Source organism: Haliotis asinina, chromosome 9 (genome assembly GCF_037392515.1).
Source record: "Haliotis asinina isolate JCU_RB_2024 chromosome 9, JCU_Hal_asi_v2, whole genome shotgun sequence".
In the NCBI taxonomy this organism is placed as follows: Eukaryota; Metazoa; Mollusca; class Gastropoda; order Lepetellida; family Haliotidae; genus Haliotis; species Haliotis asinina.
In genome coordinates, this window is record NC_090288.1 from 2,117,299 (window position 1) to 2,140,203 (window position 22,905).

Sequence of the window (22,905 nt, forward strand, 5' to 3'; positions counted from 1 at the left end):
CTTCTGAAGTAATCATTTTTTATAATCTGATGCTACAACGTAACCTTCTAAGGTTGAATTAAGATTTGTAGTCACATCGGCAATATTTCAGCCATATTCTAACCTCTGTAAGGATATTTAATTACATACCCATATACACTTAGGCTAGGACTGGAATTCCATATTGAACGCCTTATTCCCTATTGCACCCTATATTCCCTATTGCACCCCATATTCCCTATTGCACGCCAAATTCCCTATTGCACGCCATATTCCATATTGAAACCTTGCCCGCTGCGCTATGATTTTGTTTTTGTCATTTAGGAACTGATTAATGCAGAGATATGATTGCGTGTAATAAATATAGAGCGTCATGCTACACGTCTTCGAACACGTTGTTTCTCTGCTCCCATGACATGCTCTCATGACATGCTCACATGACATGCTCACATGACATGCTCCCATGACATTCAACACAAAGCATCCAAATGTTCAAGTATCACTGTCTATATATGTATTGGATATCGTGCAATAGTGGCGTGAAGTTATCCGCTTATCTGTAATTTATAACTATGGCCTTGAGCTTCTGGGTCACCCTCCGTATTTCACAGACGTTGTACTGATGGATTTTGACCAAACATTAATACAGAACTGTGGCAGTCAGTTTGCAAATGATTATGGCGTCATCTTCTTGTCTGTGGCATAACTAGGCGGAAGACGCCAGTGGCATCCAGACACTCGAGCCCCGACGCCAGCAGGGTGTAGACACCGGATGTGGTCATGTTGAAGAATAGGTAGCAAACCACACCATCAGTGTAGAACATTATAATTATACTCAGACCCTCTCACTCACCCTTCTTAAAAAATATGACAATATTTAGGATACTTAAACTCACTCCGTAACTCCGTTTGCTACTCCGCATAACAAAAGCGCATGATCAAAGCCCGCATACACATCACAACCGAGAACACGACTACAGACTGGGAAATGTTTCATCTATCAAGAAAACATGTCTTTTTCTCACAGATTTGTTTTGAGATACAACATGTCTTACGAGCACTGCTTCATTCATTGAAACAAAGTGTTCCAAAGGCTATGTAAGTAAGCACTTTTGCTCGCAAGACTTGACCCTTGGGACACCTACAAGTGCCATGTCACCGCAGTGAACATGAGCCATGTACTTGAGTCGTTTGATGTTCCTGGGAAGATTATGGTCATACCATATGGCCATACTTGACACTATTCCATTTCGAGCGCTGACCCCTCCAACAATGTGACCCTACATCCTCAGAGAGAACAAGGGTGTTAGAGATGATGCTGACTAGAACCCTGTGACCCGCGGTGAAACTTTCATCCCTAAACGTTCGACTTCTATTCCAGCTAAAAAGGACGTGATTTAGAATGACCATGGGCTATAATGCTCCTATGACGTCGAATCCAGACTTCCGGGTTGTTCTTGCTGGTCATAGGTCGGTTATCGAGTGGTTAGGTGCACCTTGGATGCTCAACCAGAATCAGCAGTTCGAGGGTTCGAATCCTACAATAATTAGCCACGGTCTGGCGATAGCATGCTGGGTTTATTTACCACCATTGTTAGACGATATAAGAGGAAAATTGCGAAGTGGTTTTTGAGGCAGCCCACTTTACTGTGCATTGGCATGTGTTTGGAAACTGGCACGATATTTTGGGTGTGTTTTTTTTCGTTTTGAGGTTTAATGCTTCATCTAGATTTTATATGATGGTGGGCTCGAATCTGGACCAGACGATTCAGTGAGTGACAGAATGGACATTGATGAACACGATTAGGATGCCATGCATTAACCACGCAATTAAATAAAACATAAAACAATATGTTGTTGCGAAGTGATATCTGAATGACAATGATTTAGACAGCAAAGATTTCCACAAACATATCATTTGTTTTCATAATGACGTTGTATGAAACATTTTCACATGAAAGAACTAGTCTAACGCAAATACGAATGACGAACGAATACTGTCAGTAATCGATAAAGGATCACTTGTTTTCTTACAGATCGAAAATGGCGCCTTTGACACTATGAAAGCTGTCAGATCTAAATATCTTTTCTCGTTAGATTTAATGCATAATGACGTCATATCGCTTAGTCACATCAGAATTAAGAACTTTAAAATCCGGATTCATTTCACGGGTTCCACGAAGCAATTACGATTTTGCAGAAACCTCTCATGATCATTATTATGGAAAAAGCAGTGTCATTTTTATTAAACAAAATGTTTCACTCACATGGATTTATCACAGACTGGGGTTAAAAATATTTTCTTTTTTGCAAAAGCGATTCTCCTGAAATTCCTGTCGACACACCTTTCACTGCAGTTTTTGTTTGTTTGGATTGTTCAACACAGAAATGTCACAGCTTTGATAAGACTTTGTCAAGTTGACCTAAGGCTGGGGACTCGAAGGTTTCAGCAAGAAAACCACCTTTGTTCTATACCGACTGACGAAGAAAAGACGACGTCTGTTTGATTTCAGGTTCCAAAAAAGCCCAGTGTATATTATTTTGCCTGCTACCCCGTGGCCAAAGCAGCACCCGGGTGACAATAGTTTATGTATTTACTTGAAAGATATCACAATTTTAAAAACACTTTAAGACTGAAGCATTATCATCCCCGATGGCAATAGCTTGACCCCGAGACGACCAGTTCCTATTTTGTTGGTCCCCCAGTGTCTGGCACAAGGCACGACGAAAATGAAACACCTCTGGTGTCTCATGTTAGATACTACACACAGGGTAACAGAGGTCATTTAGAGCTGATTTGTCAAACTTCAGACGTGAAGCATACAATAGTGAACTCGAACTCGCGTCGAAAGCACAAATAAACGGGTTCATTGCGATCAACTGATACAGGCCTTTCTTTGACATTTTGTTGAAGGTTCTTTGTCCATTACAGAATAAGTGTATATGGATGACAACTTCTTTAATACTAGAACACGACGTTTCGATACAGGTTCTTGCATCGTTTTCAAGTGTAAATGATACAGGAAGAGAACAGGCGATATTTCCAACGGAAAACTAGTTAACAAGTGATGATAACAAAACGGGGTAACAATGAATACAAGGATAAACATGGAAGCCAGTGGTGCACAGAGCCTACAATGTGAGCCTACAAGTTAACAATGTGTATGGGATGGAAATCTTTATTGGAGCCGATGCAGGTCGAGGAGGTTTTGTAGCAGGTGGCGATAAAGTTGTTGCAATTGCCCTGTTCATTAACTGGGGTGGGTCATTAAGGTTGACAAAACATTTCTCAGGTGGTTGATTTCCTCACGCAGCCTTATACAACATACGTTCTTAGCTCTTCTTGTAAGCGTGGAGATAATGCCCGACTTTACTCGTGGAGGGTGGTTGGACTGAAAGTGGACATACTGGTTGAAATGGGTGGGTTTCTGGTATACTGTTGTCTGAAGTTGTTTAGAATGGGAGCGGGATACAGGGATGTCTGGGTTTCTGGTATACTATTTTCTGAAGCTGGTTAGAATGGGAGCGTGATACAAGGATGTCTGGGTTTCTGGTATACTGTTGTGTGAAGCTGGTTAGAATGGGAGCGTGATACAAGGATGTCTGGGTTTCTGGTATACTGTTGTGTGAAGCTGGTTAGAATGGGTGCGGGATACAAGGATGTCTGGGTTTCTGGTATACTGTTGTGTGAAGCTGGTTAGAATGGGTGCGGGATACAAGGATGTCTAGGAAAGGGATCTGATTGTTGGTTTCTGCCTCCATGGTGAATTTGACTCTTGGATGTTGCTTGTTGAGGTGGTTAAGCAGCTCTAGGGGGTCGTTGTCAGGTTTCAGGACGACAAAGTGTCGTCCACCTTCCGATACCAGCACATAGGTTGGAAAGGTGATGTGAGGAGGGCTTTCTCTTCAAGGTCTCACATGTATATCTCCGTAAGGATAGGTGACAGTGGGGAACCCATCGGCAGTCCATGTATCTGTTCATATATATCGTCTCCCCATGTGAAGTATGTTGAGTTGAAGCAGGCTGATGCGAGATCTATGATGGTGTCCGTGAAGAGGATGGTGTCCAGTGGTTGTTCAAGTTGGTTGAGCCGTTCTCGTAGGGCTTCTTCACGTGGAACGTCAGTAACCAACCAACAACATCATAGCTGACAATGGGACCAGGATTCGATAGTTCACGCAACTTGGAGCAAAAACCAGTAGAGTCTGTGATGAAGGATTTGGCTGTCTTACTTAGTGGGGATAGACCATGAATAAGGTGCTGAGCAGTATTGTAAAAAACTGTATCACGAGAACACACAAGGATGTGGGTTTTGACAGGGTTCTTATGGATCTTGACCGTTTCCCTGACATAAGGGAGCTGGGGAAGGGACCGTTATAGTTTACGATGCAAGCCTGTTGAAAGTTCATAATTGCCACATAGGGTCTTGAGGTGGGCCTTGTGTTGGCGGTTGAGTTTTGCGATGGGGTCCTTCTGGAGCTTCTTGCAGGAGGATGTGTCCTGAAGCATACTGTCGAACATGGAGTGGTTCCATACTTGCATGTGAAAATATTTCATGCTAAGGAATATTGAAAAAGACAAAACAGAAAAGATAGTACTAAATTATTTATTAGCGACTCATTGTACAATATTTACACTGCTACGTAAATGCATGGATCATGAAATGAATATTTAATTATGAACATTTTATTGACACAGAATATATTTATTGTTCTTTCCTTTTTGCATCATATGTTTGCGATGAAATATATGATATATTCGTCACACCCGACAATGACCATGATAGACTCCGATATCAAACGTAATATATTACATCGTGTTTAACAGAGAAAACGGCGGTGACATTTGTATCATTGACCGCCTGTGATAACACCACATTCACTGGAAAACTTCTGTAGAGTTACAGGTACTGTAGCACTCAACAATTCGACCTGGATTAAACCGAACCTAACTACTTTCTGTTACATATGCATGTACTCATCATCAGTTAGCAAACCGTTTCCTCTCACATGCTAGCAACATAATGATAAACTAATAACCCATGAAATCTATACAATATACGTCAGAGAAAACTCCAACGAGGTAGCTGTCACTATGAAAGACATAGGCTTACACGTAAATGTTGATGCAAAGGTTAGGCAAGCCTTCAAAACTATAAAAGTATACGACTTTGAAACCTATCGAGCTTACATGAAGAAATGTCTTACTACGCACCAGTCACCGTGTGGTAAAGACGAAATAAATTCCATTTGAGGTTAAAGGCAAATGAAATTAATGCATAACATGCATAGAATTAATTAATGCATAACAAATTAATTTTCTATCAGCTGTTCACCGTAGTAAGAAGCTGGTCCGTATCATTTTCATCAACGTATGATAAAATATGCAATCATTCAATGTTATGAGAAGAGGGGATACACCGAATAAAAGGGGATGGAATTTCGGTGCACTTTGGACTTATATAATTGAAACAAATAGATCGTTTGAATAAATGAAGTTTTAAGGAAAGTTATTGAAATGATTTAGTCTATGACACAAGGACAACATGGTGCAATGGAAACTAAAGGGGCGCATCAAATATTACCTTTGCAAATAAATTGTGTTGGCAGATCAACAACATCTGAGTCGTGTAAGGCTGTTTAAAATGTTCATCAAATGCATGTTCGATTTAACCTAACACTGACATCAAAGGCTGGTGTTGCTGGATTATTGCTGGACAGATTGTTGACAACTGATACATACATACGGTCCTGCAGAGTTTGTTCCTGAACATTGAAAGCACAGACACACATATGAAATACTTTCACTTTTCTTTGAACACCTACGCAGTAATACATTGTTTTGCAACAAGGAAACCTACACTGTTTCGGGGGTACAAAAACATATCAACAACAATTCATATGCATTCATCTTGTCCATACGGTTGAATACAATACATAATTACATATTGGTATATATGTGACAGGGAATGTGTGTAATGTAGCACCTCCAAAATGTAGCACCCGGAGGTGCTACATTGATATGCTACATGTAACAAAATGAAATACATGTACCTGGTGATCTTGTTTGCTTTGGAAATGTTTCTGTTTCATTTTAAGTTATACTACATCATACATGTTTGAGAAATAAATCTTCCGTCAAAACCTGCTACAATACGTTAAGCATTTAGAAGTGCAAACAGTTTGGGGGAATATGTCTAACAAATCTCTCCTAAAACCAAGGAATATGTATAATTCCTGAAACTTTCCGGTATTGTGTATATTCCCTGAGTGCATGAGACATTACACATATCACATTCAGGCTGAAATTTTCAGGGAGTATGCATGTTGCCCTGATTATACATATTACCTTAACATATGCAATTCCTTATGCATACATAGGTGTATACAATTAGTAAGTACATAGGTACAAACATCTGAGAAAAATCTTACATCTAGAACTTGTTGGTGAAAGAACAAAGAATAATTTAGATGTGTTGTGGTAGGTCATACTGTGAATCTAGCGCTAGACATGAAAGACTATAGTGTGATTACATTTAAGTTGTAAAGTATCTTTCATTCCTCTGGATACTTGGCCACCTTCCGATTTCCACTGGCAGATTTAGATTTAATTCCCTATGTCCTTGATATGATACTTTCTCTCCACAGTTAAATATACTGGTATGTTACAATTTGTCCAGCATTCTCCCCACTATTTAATATACTGGTATGTTACAATTTGTCCAGCATTCTCCCCACTATTTAATATACTGGTATGTTACAATTTGTCCAGCATTCTCCCCACTATTTAATATACTGGTATGTTACAATTTGTCCAGCATTCTCCCCACTATTAAATATACTGGTATGTTACAATTTGTCCAGCATTCTCCCCACTATTAAATATACTGGTATGTTACGATTTGTCCAGCATTTAAGCCATAAAAGACGAGGCGCATGCCTAGGGATCGACAAATGCATCTCATAATCCAGTTCTCTCTAATGTACTTTTGATAAAGTGAATAAAAATATCTGACTGAAAGCTTTTATTTAAAACTGTAATTATATCACACATAGGATAACTTAAGTGTCTCTCTCTCTCTCTCTCTCTCTCTCTCTATATATATATATATATATATATATATATATATATATATATATATATATATATATATCAATAAGGATATATATGTGCCAAAAGGATAACATACGTTGATATATCTCGTATACACTTGAGTTCTACCAAATTCGCCGTGATCCATGAAATGTGGCGTAGTAGAATATTTTAGTCCAGATGCAAGTTTCCAAAATTGCAGATGGATATTCTCTACTAGGTCAAGTTTTTCAAATCCCCACACTCCTGATCCGTACGTTGGCGCTAGCATCATAGTAAATGCCGGTAATGAACAGTGAAACTGTAAAGTCAAATTAAGGTTGGATCGTTTTTGTTTGATTCCTAACTGTGAGAGGAGTGGTTTGGGTTAGTTAAGAATATTCTTTGTTTTATGCATATGGAATGTTCTTATTTGGAACGATTGCCGTGTACATTAACGTCTCTGATTCGGCCTTAAAAAGTTGGTATGATGGAGTTCTTTGAATTGATTTGAACTGTGTAGAACTGATTGCACTATGAAGGACGAAAAGATATAACATAAAATACGTACAGATAGTTTATCAAAATATTTTTGGACATACGAAATGCTTTGGAATTAAAGGGGCACTGATGCGGAGCGAATAATACTTCTCGCCAACGGTCTAATTACGAAAGCAGACCGCAAATTGGTCAGCGCCCACTCCTTCGACCGTGACGGACAAAGGAACTGGGCTCCTGTCCATATTAGCAAAATTTCTTCACTTAAACAGTCAGGAGGCCGGATGCCCATCACATGCCATTTGTTTAAAAATATCCATGGTATTCCTTGTCTGATCGTAACCATATATCCCAGCAGTGTAGTTCTTTTCGGATGCTTGGATGGTATACTTACTGATCCAATTTGATCCTATTTCTGTGTTTTTAACCTCGATATTTAATCATGTTACATGAAAATATGATGTCTACAGGCACGTAGCAAGCCATTTGTTTCAGTACGGAAGATTGCAAAGCTGTATATTTAGGTAGTTTTGAGTGTTGGTTGAGCTGTGATAGCAAATAGCATACGTAAATTTTGGTAGCTATGGTAGCTACAATGGTTTATTATTTATGATAATAAAACACACAGTTGATTTATTTGAATTCGTAAACAAAAAAACGATGACCTTGGCTTTGGTAGAGAAATCTGAAAATTGTCTTACGTCAAAAAAAACTTATTTCACTTATTTACCAAGGTACACAGCAAATGCCTGTGTGTATTCCTTATGTAACGAATTTCCGTTGGTATCCTCAAAACAGTTTCGGCCCATAAGTGTTTTCAGGCTGCATGCGACACAGAGATTACATCTTCCTTGCTGTAACTCGCGTAGATGGTGTAAACCTACACGTGTTATTTGTCATCATTCTCTTGATGGTCAATTCATGAATTTATAACAGGTATAATTAGTAGCAACACCACTTCGGTTACTCAACAAAGGTTCCCATTTGGCATTTCTCCTGTCTGGAGTAAATACTCAACATTATAAATTAAGGTCTGTAATGGCAAATGTGTTGTATGTTATGTAATATGTGCATGTAAGTGATGCAAGAGGGTTTATCACCTGAGTTACAAAACCAAACATCGATCAAAGGATTAACCGATAACACACTGATTGATTAATTACTTTTGTTCTTCTAGCGGATTTGTCAAAAGGCAGTGTGTGTAGATGACTACACCCTGTCGTAAAGTGTGAGTGCAAAAACAACATCCTCCCTTCAAAGAATTAACCACCCTTGCGTTGATTGATTGATTGCTCAATATTGGTCAACTAAATTACTTAGAATAGTGGACATCATACAATTAGTTGCCAGGTGTGCTATCTTGGGAGACCAATGAGAGGTTTATCTAGTTTTCACCAACGAAAGACGTGAAACGATGTGTTACTTTTTCGCAAATGAGACAGTTGTAAGACACGCGACACAGAGCAGGATTATTTACCAGCTGCAGATGAATGGAATACGATTTCTTTTACGTGGATATTGATAGATACATTCCTGAACAAGGTAGTAGCCTGACACTGTTGCTATAAAATTAGTCTGTTTTACGTTCATTATTTGCATTTTGTTTTAATTTATTTGTTGTAGCATTCAGCAGAATCTGTATGACAGAAAACACACACTAGATCGCGTATGTGTGTGAAATAGGATCCACATTGGCAATCTATACAATGTATAAATGTTGCTGTTATGTTAGAAATTTACTATGAGTATAAGCAAATCGTGTGTTCTTTTATTAATTTTCAGAATCATACAAATATGACAATAAACTAATTAGGGTTATGAGACAAAATATAGAGACGTACATTGGCTTCGTTATTTTTCCGTCCTAATAGTTTTTTACCATTTCTACCACTGGCAGATGATTAACCTTCAAAGTGTTTCATTTGTTTTCATAATACATTTGTAATGAAGTACAATTGACTTCACCTCAGTTGATCTGTCTATAATTAAACTATCAATTGCGCTTACGGACTGCGCAGCAGACGTCACGAACCAGTCACGAATTCTGGGATATCATCCGGGTACTCACGGGAGAAAAACAATAACAAAAGTTTACACCAGTCCACGGAAAATGCTCCGCATCAGTGCCCCTTTAACGTTCGTTTGCTAAGCAGATGTAAACACAAACGTAACCAAAGTCAGACCATGAAATGGCATTGATGTATTGTCATTATAATATGGCGCTTCGGTATCGTCTGCGAGTCAGTTTACTTGCAACACGCGATAAGGCAAGAAAACTTCACATTACGATTTAGATGTCATGTACATTTTAATACGATCTGTACATAATTCTTGTCTCGGATGTTGTTATTTATGTAACAAAACGTGCAGATAGTGAAACACACATGAACTGTAATCACTCTAGTAATGGCCCAAATAGTTATATCCACGAATGCAAAAATAGACTATATAGCACCATAGTTGATATGACATATTTTGTGTTCGTTTTACGTGCCGAACTTGACAGTGTCAGGGATATTGGTTTGTATTGTCGGGGCGAACAAGATGGCGGTTTGTGGGTTTCCAACATGGCGGCCATGTAGTTGGTTATGACGTCAGAGCACCTTCCTCGCAAATGTTTCTCATAGCATACCTTCACCTTATCGAGCCAACTGCAAAAATAGCATTTGGGAATCAAATGTTATAACAAAGTGCAATAAAACGAACATATATTATGATGTTAAAATCAAGGTTTTCACTGACTATTTTTTTTTAAAATATGAAACTGAATAATGAGTTAAAAATTAGTATGATGAATAATTGGTCAGACGTGACTAGGATTCCGATCCACAAAGCATTCCTTGCACTGAGATATTCGTAAGCCAATGTTAAACTACACAGTTACGACAGGTCGTGTCATTACGAAGGCTTTGTGGATCGGGATGCTGAACATATTCATTGACACAAGTTAAAAAATGACGATTTAGAGGTTTACAATTATGTCAGTATTACCACAGAGTCCATACCGGTGGGGTATGACAAAGATTCACAAAAAATTGTACCCATTTCTGCAGTCGAACCTAGGCCTTTTGGCCTATAAAGCGAACGTTGTGACTGGTTAGTTTCCATATCATATCATATCATTATGAATCAAACTGGAGATTGTTTTTCGTAATTTTCGTAGTCATTTGATATTCGAAGCATAACGTGCTTGTGTCAAACTTTCACCAAGGAGGAGTAAACAGTCAGCGAGAAAGGGATCGTTTTGTATATGTGTAGCGTGAAATCAAAGGCAAGCAGGAGCGAGATCCGGTCCCTGTAGCAAGGGTGAGAGCATGTCTTAAGTGAACCTTTAACTCACTCACAAATATTCAAAAAGTTGTATCCTCCTTTCTATACTTATTATCGAGAACTAAGTACACATGACCCGTCGGGTGACAACTTCGCATGTATATGAGGCGGATTTATATCAAGAGCTTATTTAAGAATCTATCTATAGCGGACTCACGTGTTGGGATTGAACTGTTTCACAAAGCTTTGTATTTGGTTGAACACGTCCGGAAAGCCCATTAGAGAATAAATAAATTATTAATTTGAAAATAATGGACGATGCAAATGTCACACCAGACCGGGAACTCCACAGCTGTCTGACTGTGATCAGTAAAATGATCAGCTTACTTGCAATTGCTTCTTTTCCGTGGTGGACTTAATACAGCAAATGTCATGACGTCAGACTGCTGGCGAATGGCTGCCAGGCAGCTCTTCACTGCGCATGTTTTTTCGTTTACACAATCCAGCTCCTCCTTGATAACTAAAAGAAGATTGATTGAAAAACAAGTTAAAGAAAGTATTGTTCAGAATGCAATACCAATCCTATATCGTTTTGTTAAAAACATATTAATCAAGATCTGTATTAATACCAAAGGCGCGTGTCTCGGATAGACAAAATTTGGTCAAGAACCGATGATCGGACACCGTTCAGGAATGGTTAAATATCTTATTTTCTCCCACAGAAGTATGCCTGTGCGCTGGAACTAACATCGATCGGCGAACCGGCGTCGTATGATCCACATTTCATGGCCAAAATACCATCCACATGTAAGTATGACAATAGAGATTATATCAATTCCTCCATTCTTTTCCACGGAGGTTACTTGTCATATGTTCCTACGAACCTCAGTTCTAATTAATACGACACTTTCGTGGTGCGAGTGTTCAGGATTCGTGATCGGTTGCAATCAGATTTAGTTGTACAATCAGCGACGTTGTTTCAAAAACAATCCTTAGCTAGACCTCGGTAATTTCCGAATGCTTCAGGAAAACTATGACCTCCTCTAGGGTGCGATGTGCAAACGTCTTTACTAGACTCAATCATGTAATGTCGGATCAAGCTGTGTGTCACATCAACGCCAGTCTACGGCAGAGGAGGGAATATTTGTGGACCCACAAGACCCACATTTGCTTTTATTAGTATAGTTGGAGCTGAGCCAATGTAACCCGTGTCCTTGTTGGATTGAAAGAAGGGGGATAATTCGTGTTGTGCCGTGTTTTTGCCGTCAGGGGATTTTACGAGAACCGGGAAATATGACCGTATTAGAAAAGAGGCTTGTAAGAAGATATGACAAGTAACCTCTGAGGGAAAAGAATGCTTTTCCACAAGATTTGATGGCCCCTAGGGCCAAACCACGTTCCGTTATCTCTAGACATCAGCGTCCCATGGCACGTTTACAAGGGTAAAAGAATCAGTATCTATGTCAGTGATATTCTCAGCTCCCTGCGGAGTACACGGTAGGTTTGTTCTGCCTGACATTTAGAAGTCTGTGGAAGTGACATCCAGGAGTACTCATGACATAGGCTACCTGCCTATTTTACTAGCAATATTCTATAGAAAACACTGACGCTTTTTGTTTCTGTTTTGGGTCAGCATATGAACGGCAGATGGTTGACAAGTACATATGTAGTCAAATAATACCCAGAATAAATACAAGATGAAAGTCACCTCCAACCAGTGAGACGAAGTAAACGGAAGCCCACTGAAGTCGGTGTTTGATTTTAGTGGACCTACGTATTAACACTTTAAAGAACGTCAAACAGACTGAGGCCAATGTTGTGTTATGGAATATGTCATAAACAAATACCATAAGTAGGAACATTTGCATCAACAATGTTTTCACTCTTGTGTTTACAGAAATTTTCATTTTGCATGTCCCAATAAGGATCCAACAAAAACGTTTTACAAGCCTCTGGTGGTAATATCACAGGCTTCACATTGGACACATTCAGGGAACTCAGGGTATGCCAAGGAAGCATCCCTAGCACCAGATATCATCTATCTCAACTTGACGTTTCCTTACCGTCCAGTAGCCGACAGGTGAGATCCATCCTCTGGGTCAGTATCTCGGGGTACAGAGAGGCCAGGTCACACCGATCCCTAGTCACTACGTGTTCTGGACACTCGTACAGCTGATTGAAGCACTGGGTCACGAAGACGCTTGCGTTGCGTCTGCAATTTTAGCATGGCGTTTGTATTGGACAGTAAACCAAATGGATTCTCAAAGTTAGAATTCTCTAGGTTAACAGTACGAGAGGGTGGCTCTCATATATTTGAGGGATGATTTGGGGATGGACTCAGAACACAACAACGCCGTTAATTATACACGCAACACGTTCAATATATGCTAGTGATAATGGTAGTATGGTAGTGATAGTGGTAGAGGCTGGTGGTAGTTGTGACTTGTAATAATAGTGATAGAGGATGGAAACGATAGCCGTTGCTGTACTGGTGTTGGTGGTTGTTGTGGGTGGTTGTTGGTGGTGGTTGTTGTGGGTGGTTGTTGTGGGTGGTTGCTGTGGGTGGTTGTAGCAGCCAAATGGTGTAATTCGATCATAGGAATAAGGCCGTGTAATCTTGTACATGTGTTACATGCGAATGTTCCCGAGAATGCGGTTGGTACGCAGGAACGGGCAATCAGCTCGAAGCCTTGAGTGAGTGAGTGAGTGAGTTTAGTTTTACGCCGCACTCAGCAATATTCCAGCTATATGGCGGCGATCTGTAAATAATCGAGTCTGGACCAGACAATCCAGTGATCAACAACATGAGCATCGATCTGCGCAATTGGGAACCGATGACATGCGTCAACCAAGTCAGCAAGCCTGACCACCCGATCCCGTTAGTCGCCTCTTACGACAAGCTGAGTCGCCTTTTATGGCAAGCATGGGTTGCTGAAGGCCTATTCTACCCCGGGACCTTCACGGGTCTCGAAGCCTTGAACTCCTACTGTCAAACATTTCGTCAGCATGATTTCAACCGATTTAACAGAATGTATGTTACCAGTGATTTGAGCTTGTCTCCTTACGAACAAAGATGTAATAACTGACAGTAGTAGTAGTCGCAGCAACAGCAGTAGTAGTAGCAGTAGTAATTGTAGTAGTAGTGGCAGCAACAGCAGTAGTAGTAGCAGTAGTAGTGGTAGTAGTAGTGGCATCTACCCTTCTATTACAGCAAAGGGGTATAATTGTTTCGATGTTTTCACTTGACGTTGATAGATACATTGAAATGTTCCCGATGACAAAACATTTGAATATACAAGTCGTAGATTTTGAATATTTAGGCCACATGTGTCGTACGTTCAACCTGCATTCCACACCTACAAAAATACCCGGCGATAACATTTGATGCCAGTTCAAACAATACGGTGTCGAGCTGAGTATCACCTAGATAGATGGCTGTTTGCTAAAAAGCCATGTTTTCATATATTTATTCACATACCTTCCAATTACAAATAGTGGGTTAATCGCAGGGACTCGGCGAAACAGATAATGTTACGACAGAGCTTTTAGTAAGTACAATGTTTAACAAACACTGATCCGCTTGGAGGCACGTGCAACAGAACATAGATTACACAGATAGCAACATGGCGTCCTGCGAGTACCACTTAATTCGTGTAGAACATTTCGATCATTCGGATAAGACATGGATGTCCTCAGGAGTCAGTACTCAAGCAATCAAATCAATATCGACCCAGCTTAGTCTATAAAATGATAAAAGATCGCATAACCATAAACTAAACAGGGAAATAAGAACACACTGTAAGTATATTTGCTATTATTTTGAGCTCTTCCCAACTTCGACACATTTATGTAGAGTAGCTATATAACACATATTGTATGAACACTTCATTTGATGACCGGGACGTTGCTTGCAAAACTGAAGGACAAAAGAGTTACTTCCCTTCTCCTGCAGTCGCTGAACGCCTGTTTGTGGACGTGACGTATATACATACAATACACAGTGCTAAAAACAAGAAGACCAAAGTTTTGAAAGAATCGTGATTTCAAATCCTTTTTTCAGGGGTATACTATTTTGCCCTCTTTCTTTTTCTCCCTCCTTTCTTCATGTTTGTTGTGTCAGGACGTCTTTGAAAAGTACTGACCAGATATATATGACGATGATTAGGTTCTGGTGTCTATGAATAACTGTTTGTTTGTTTGCTTGCTTGCTTGTATATTGTTTAATGCCGCACTCATCAATATTAAAGGCTATACCACGTCGATCTGTAAATAATCGATGCTGGATCAGATAATCAAGTGACTGACAGCATGAGCATGGGTCTATACAGTTGGAATACAATGACATCAACCAAGACACGTACTCATTATTTTGAGTGTTGATAGCGCTGCCTTTATGTTAACCTGTTTCTATATTTGCATACTGTACACATCATGTGTAGTGTTCATGTGCAGACTGCACATATTACGTGATAGTCGATATAAACTGATGTACAAAAGAAAGTTTACACCTATTATTTTGAAATTTGTTTATAAAAGTGAAAATTTGTTTTGATTGTGACTTACAAACATTTTGCGTATTTTGTCAGATTGCACACACCAACAGCATGCAACACAGTCGGCTGAGATTGTTAGTGTTTAGTGGTACTTGTTACAGGCATACATCGAAATGCCAAGATCACAGCGGATCCAACATACTGGCATGTAACAGATGAGGGCTTCGATCACCAACATTGCCAGAACTTTCGGCTGAATAAGGTCGACCATCACTGAACAGTCCAACACTTGAAGGCAAGGAGACCATTACCTGTGCGCGCAACCCCCAGTCTCTTCATCAGCGCTCTCGGCGTAGGGTCATGGTATAAGCAAGATAGAGTTACCTGTTAGTTTGTGACTTTAGTTTTACGCGGCACTCGTCAGTATTCCAGCTATATGACGGCAGTCTGTAATTAATCGGATCTGTACCAGACAATGCAGGGGTCAACAACTCGAGCATCGATTTACGCAGATGGGATGATAACATGTGCCAACCAAGTCAACGAACTTGGCCACCCGATCCCGTTTGTCGCTCCTTCCGAAAAGCATGGGTTGCTGATTTCCAACCCTGAAGTTCACGGATGGACTGACTTCTGTGGATATCCGGGTATGTCGACCATTTCTTAGAAATTGATGAACCCTTTAACGTTGACATGATATATGTGGTGATTTTGCATCACACACACGATGTTGTTCTTGTAGGCCACAATCGGTGCACTTCACAAAATATTTTGTTGTGTTTTGGAATAGGACCAGATCAGTTCTTATTATAGTACAGACCTGCAATGAGCGGTGATCTTCTCAAAACTGTCCACAGCCAGGAGGGTGTCGTGAAGGAGACGTGGCAGGCCGTCCAGCTCGTCGTGGCAGACCTGTACCTTATCCAGAAACTCCTTGGAACAGTCTTGACCTTGTGTCAGGGATGCTTCACATGAAACATGAGACGGCATGCATATAAATGGTGCTTCGGCTGATCATCTTGGAATAACACAGGGATAACTTGGGATAACAATTGGAAAAGAAACCATATAAGAATATATCTCAGGCAAATATCCAGAAATGATCATTATGAATATTTACAGTGATCTGGGTGGAGAGAAACATTGAAAATGACGGTACCTTAACTACATTTGGTTAGATAAGAGATATAGTTTCAATGATATCCTCACGCAAATGACGTCACTGCAACCATGATACCTGCAATAGGAAATGTAACGTTCTAAAATGACCCATAGGGGGGTGGGGGAATTTTCGTCTCTATAGAATGTGTCAGTGGGTGAATATGGTGCAGCTTTAACATTATCTTTGATTGTCTTTTGTGATCTATTATATGTTTATGCCGCTTTTAGCACGGCGGCGGACACCAGAAAGGGGCTTCACACATTATACCCATGTGGGGAATCGAACTGGTGTCTTCGGTGTGACGAGCGAATGCTTTAACCACTTGGCTACCCTATCACAAATAGGTTTCATACGTCGTACTTGACAGGCCTCTGGAACCTGACCCTTTAGCGTGGCGACAGAATGCTTTGTCCACAAGGCTACCCCCTGGTCGTCTTAATCAGGACATGTAATTCTTAAGAGAAACTGAAGTGGCGTGTTTTAAATAGTCTAATCCTTCAAAGTTGGAGCAGACAGACTACAAACTACAAAGAAACTGAAACTTTTCAGAAAGAAAATGAAACGTAAATTAGTTAAATTCTATTATTGTGGCTCCAAGGAATCCAAAACCAAAACCAAGGCCTAAAAACCCAGCCGCCTCTGCGTGTTGTGTTTTGTAGGCATGCTGTGTAATCTATGGTGTGTTGAGTCAGTCTATTAACCCGGAGATAACCACTCGTTCTAATGTTCCGGCTTACAACAGGCAAGTCCATCCATCACGTCCACCCAATTAACCAAGCCGTACCTCGTCAAGGAGGTCACACAAACGCGGCTACCACCTTCTCTGTAAGATGACGAGATGCACCATCGTAATTATGTTTCCCAAAGTCATACATACACGAAAGTTGTGTAGAAGCTGTTTAAACATTAATTATTGTTAACTGGTTGAAAGATTTCTAAATACTCTTTATCTATACTGAACTTCAAAAGAAACGTGACTCATTACAAGTGTAACTAGTATATCGTCATTACTTGTATGAACTACGAGCCAAACACATCACTTCAACACTATCACCTGCATACATACTCCTTACACTTATGCAGACATAAATCGATAGAATCACGAGGGATTTGGCGGTAAACGTTTACCAAAACCAGAGCAGCATGAACGTCATGAGAAAACCACCAACAGAGCTGGATGGCAGGAGGTCGAGTAACTGGAATCATACAGAAAGAGGCATCCCAAGTCGCAAGAACAGATAGCTCTTTCAGAATTACTATCGGCATCTTGATAAGTCGGCTTATATAAACAGACAAAACCGATGTTGCGAACTCTGCTCTTGCGTAAACGTTTCCTGGCAGTAACTTCATCAACGACTTCGGCATTAGCGAAGTATGAAAGTGGAGAGAAAATATCAAACAGATTGAAACTTCCTGGCGTGACAGAGACCCTATGCAGTATCGACATTTTCCAACAGACATCGTGATACAGACATCGTGATACAGACATCGTGAAACCTGATTACAGGCGTCATGAGCTTGACTACAGTCATAAGCTAGATTGCAGAAATGGTGAAGTCTGGTTATAGGCACCGTGGGCTAGATTACAGACACCATGAAGCTAGATTACAGACCTCGTGAAGCCTGATAAAAGACATAGTGAAGCCGTAGTACAGAGACTGAGAAGCCTGATCAAAAACAAGGTGAAGCTATACTACTGACATCGTTATCCAGATGACAGGCATTGTGATAACAGATTTCAGACATCCAGGTTACAGACAACGAGAGCTTGATTACAGACATCGTGAAGCCAGGTTACAGACGCCGAGAGCTAGATTACAGACATTGTGAAGCCAGATTTCAGACATTGTGAAACCATATTAAAGACTTTAGATTACAGGAATTGCGAGCTACAATACAGACACTGTGAGCTAGATTACAGACATCGTGAAGCCAGATTACAGACACCGAGAGCTAGATTACAGACGACATGAGCTATTATACACATACCACGCGCCAGATTACAATTGTCCTGGCGCGTTAGGCGTTGAAACTGGATTTCAGTCAAAGGGTCACCTCCTAGGACCAGGATGAGTTCAGCTTCTGCATGGATGATGACAGAGCAAGAGTCTACAGGCCCTGACAAGAACACACACCGCGGTTGCACTCGAGAAATGGTGCCCTGCGAAGAAGGTAGCGACATGCCATAGCGTGGCTTGTCATCATTAATTGTAATCTGTTGTAAGATACACGGATGACGTGTGGGGTCAGTTGTACTCTCATTACTACAACACAAGAAGAAACCCTTTCACAACGGAGAGCGCCAGACTTCGCAGTGCATATTCGTGGTAGAGAATAAACATTATTATTCATTTGATAATAATTGCAGCATTTCCTACGCTGTTTTTTTTTGTCAGACGGTACTAATATATTCACACGTGTGGAATGATTATTCGATACTGAAGGTGGACAACTGAGCTACCAGCGAACGCGCCTTGAGAACATACGACGAAATGGGTTGACAAATACGGAAGTTGACATCAATATATTTCCCCACTTACATATATTCCGTCTCATGAATTAAGATTGGCTTGAAACTGATTTATTTCGAGGGTTGTTATTCCCAAATGTAGTATTTCGTCGAAGCAAGCATGGGCTATATGCCTCCAAAAAATTAATAGAAAAATACCATACGATAAGAGAGACTATTTTCGGGATAACGTGTGTATGTTATGGCTAGGTTGTGAAATCAGTCATTTAATCTGTATGTGGTGGACAGGGGTTTGTGAGGTGTGTCTGCTCTGGGCACCGTAAGTGTCAAACAAACACGTGTAAATGCTTCAAAGCCAAGTTGAAGTGCAACAGCAATAGTTTTTAAAGTTAGTGACAATACGTGAATTCGTGACCCACTTTTGAAAATTAAGTTATCAAGTGGAATTTCATGAAATCACTAAAGAATATTGATTGTTGTTACACAAAAATATATAAATCCTCTTAGTCATTTCATGAACTGACAGACTCCACAAATTGACTGTAACATATATGTAGACACATCCCATTATATGCTTTAGCGATAATATAGAACCTATATGCTGTTTAACTGTAGTGACTGACACCAAGAGCATCTATACATTTGATAACCGACGTCACGAATCCACCATGCCAGCTATCTGGATTACCAGATCGGATTAATTTCTCACCACAAACATTGGATGTTGAAAGCAAGTAGTAACCCTGCTCTGTGATTAACCGAATCGAAACGGATAGCGCAGTGGTTAAGGGGTCTCTCGTTCAGATGCCGTATACTGGGTTCCATCCCTAATGTAGGCACAGAGGGTGTCTCAACTCCTGATGTCCTGATATTGACTCTGCTGTGCTAAAAAGTCCGCTGTTTATAATACAGACCAGATTGGAACCATGAACTCCCTTGATAAATCTATGTAAGTCTCTTAGTGTTTTTTGTACTTCACGGAGACCACTTGAGAGCGGATTAACCAACTGTAAGGTCTCTCCTTTCAACATTGCAGTGAATGAATGTGGACACATTCTCCCACTGAAGCAGTGTGCGAACGCTCAACAGTCTGGTCTTCAATTAAACACTCCCATAAACGTTTACGAGTTCACTTCCATATAACTGAAATGGGGTGTTGTCTGCACATAGTCGATAGCACTGTTTGATGTTCAGCGTAAAACCTACAAGCCTTCATCAAGTAGGTAGCGAGACTGAATGGAGTCAAGAGCCAAATCTATTTGGTATACTTTTCTACATTTCTACACCCACTTTTCTTATACTGTTATTTTCAACGTTCGTCTTCGAGTTATAGGAACCAAGCTGTAGATTCAGATTACGGCAAAGACAACCCTGGAAAGAGGCTGAATCTAGAATTCAACCACTCGACAAGTGAACCCGGAAGTCTGGTGTGATATAAACAATAGTCTCCTTGTGCAGATCTGCTCAGCAGTTCTTACATAAACAGCATGGAATGTCAGTAGTTGAGGAGATATTTGACAACATTTGAAACGTAAGAGTACGGCGTGCGCGAACGCCCGCCTCAATACAACCGGGTCGGCGAAAAGACTGCTATTTTTCCTACTTGACTTGTTCTCCTTGACGTTGACGCTGCTGCAGACATCGGTATTTCCCACTCGCCACGACTACGTTAAACCTCGTTATAAGGACAGTTTGCCTGAGGTCACGTTAAACAAGGAATAAGATAATCCTAATGCGCAAATAGTGGAATCGAGTAACACACACACAAACACACACACACACAATCACACACACCACAATTATCAGAAAAAAAGAAATTCAACTTTTTCATGAATATGTAAGTAATTATTAATGTCAAGGTTACGTGCATCATTAATTATGAGTGTCCATCGTTAATTATGACTGTCACAGGGTCTGTATGTCACAATACGTTCAGATTACTAGTTTTAAATTTCGTTGGCAGTTTCTTTGCTTTTTTCTATTTTAGGAAAGGTAGGTGGGGAGGGGGGGGTTGTTTGTTTGTTTGTTTGTTTGGGGTATTTTTTTGCATTGTTTTATTTTTTCAAACTTAGCTATAATTACTATTAATATATATTAACTTTAGTCACGTTATGGCTTATTTATTGAAGATGTGATTGAAGACCTTTAATCCTGGTTCTAGTGCGCGTGAGTTTCTGAGAACATTATACGTCCAGCACCGGCAGTTCTTTGGCATTCTCTCAAACAACAGGTGGCCATGCCAAATATAACTGAAATACAGGCGACAGCCTCAAACCACTTATTCCTTCTACAGACATGTGCATGTGGAAGATCCGGGTCAGATTTGGGGTTGCATTCGCAGCTTGCTCGCCCCGCCAATGCAGTCAATGTTAGAATGTCAGATTATGTTCAACCTTCAACTCAATTTAACATCGAACTTATTCCTTTCTAGTAGATTCGACCTGTGAAGATCCGGCTTAGGGTCCTCAGTAATCCACATTAGTCGTAACGAGTGACTTAACGGCATCGGGTGGCCAGTCTCGATGACTTGGCTGACACTTAATATCTGATAAGTGTTCTTCTCGTTGATCACTGGATTGCCTGGTCCAGACTCGACTATTTACAGAGCGCCGACACATGGCCGATATTGCTGAGTGTGATGTTAGAAATATAACAAACAAACACAATAATGCTTTCACAACACAGTCGATAAGTATAAGATCATGGAACTCGCATATTAAATAAAATCTGACGTACAGGTAACAAAATGGAAAGATAACATGTAGAAACACGAAACTCTAGCCCTAACTCGGTGACATGATCATTTGAAACGAAACATTCCTTACATATTGATAAACTGGTAATGTAAAATGAAGATAACTCACCCAAACTGAGACACACAAGCCAAAGAAGACCCAGCGAGCCTGGCGCAGTCATAGCGGTGATGTTACTGCCGTTCACGGAAGGTCCTGAAGCTAGCCTTGCACTAACGATAATGAAATTAACATCAAGGCTAGCTATGCTATCTCGAAATTCAAATTTCCTTCCTAGTCAATCGCGACGCAAACAGATTCGCTGGCGATAGACGAGGACTGCGTTCAGAGCGTGACCTTGTACTTTTTGCTCATACATTTTCATAACTGCTGAGTTAGGAGCGATGGCTGAACGGTGTGATTCCTTGCCCCGTCTTTTACAATTGCGACACGATTAGGCAGGACTAAATATGTTTCTGCATTTCCCAAGAGCAGACTATTTCACTCAGAGTAAAGTTTTATCGCCAGCGTTTCATGACTGACCCTTGGTTTTCGATATGGATCTTGAATTAGAATTGGAGAAGGATTTGCATTGACATGCATGCCCCCACGTTAACTCTTGTAATCCTGACTGACTGAGACGGTCTAACGAACTATGAAAACATGCAACTTTGAAATGTTTTAGATGCCTTCTTTTATGGGAAGAGATTCATCATCTTCTTTTTTCGACAAAAGGACTGGTTACTCAGTGACTCACACACTCACAAATTCACTCACTCACTCTAAAATTTAGTCACACATTCGTTCTGTTACCCACTCACTCTCTGTCACTCTTTCTTTCACTCACTCACTCATGGATGTATGTCAGTTTCAGAGAATCTTCCTTGTCCTAACGAAACAAATAACGGGATGTCCGGTTTTGCTATATCAGTAGCAGGACAAGGAGCGTTATTCAATCTGACCTTTGTCAACGAAGAACTGTTCAATAACTTTACCATCACATCCTTCATTTAAGTCTTGGTTGAGAGAGAGAGAAGATGGATATTCAACATTACGACTAAAAACTGACAAGATATCACCAGGAACCACACAATGACCATATTCGGTTAAGGCAGGTACCACAAAGCCAGTAGACATCAGTAGGTGTGCATGTGTGTGCACTCGGTTTACTAGGGGGTTGGGGCGTTGTGTAGTCTAATGGTTAAAGCGTTCGCTCGTCACGTTCAAGA

The 22,905-nt window shown here is 40.3% G+C and overlaps 1 protein-coding gene across 1 annotated transcript; it reads right to left on the bottom strand.

Moving 5' to 3' along the window:
• Positions 1-7,990: 7,990 nt before the first annotated feature.
• On the bottom strand, positions 7,991-22,199 carry LOC137296112 (uncharacterized). Its single transcript, XM_067827795.1, has 5 exons — positions 21,809-22,199; positions 16,133-16,277; positions 12,883-13,031; positions 11,207-11,339; positions 7,991-10,200 (listed from the first exon to the last, which is right to left on the bottom strand). The coding sequence occupies exons 1-5, from the start codon at positions 21,858-21,860 to the stop codon at positions 9,969-9,971; spliced, it is 711 nt and encodes a 236-aa protein (XP_067683896.1). The 5' UTR covers positions 21,861-22,199; the 3' UTR covers positions 7,991-9,968.
• Positions 22,200-22,905: the final 706 nt, after the last annotated feature.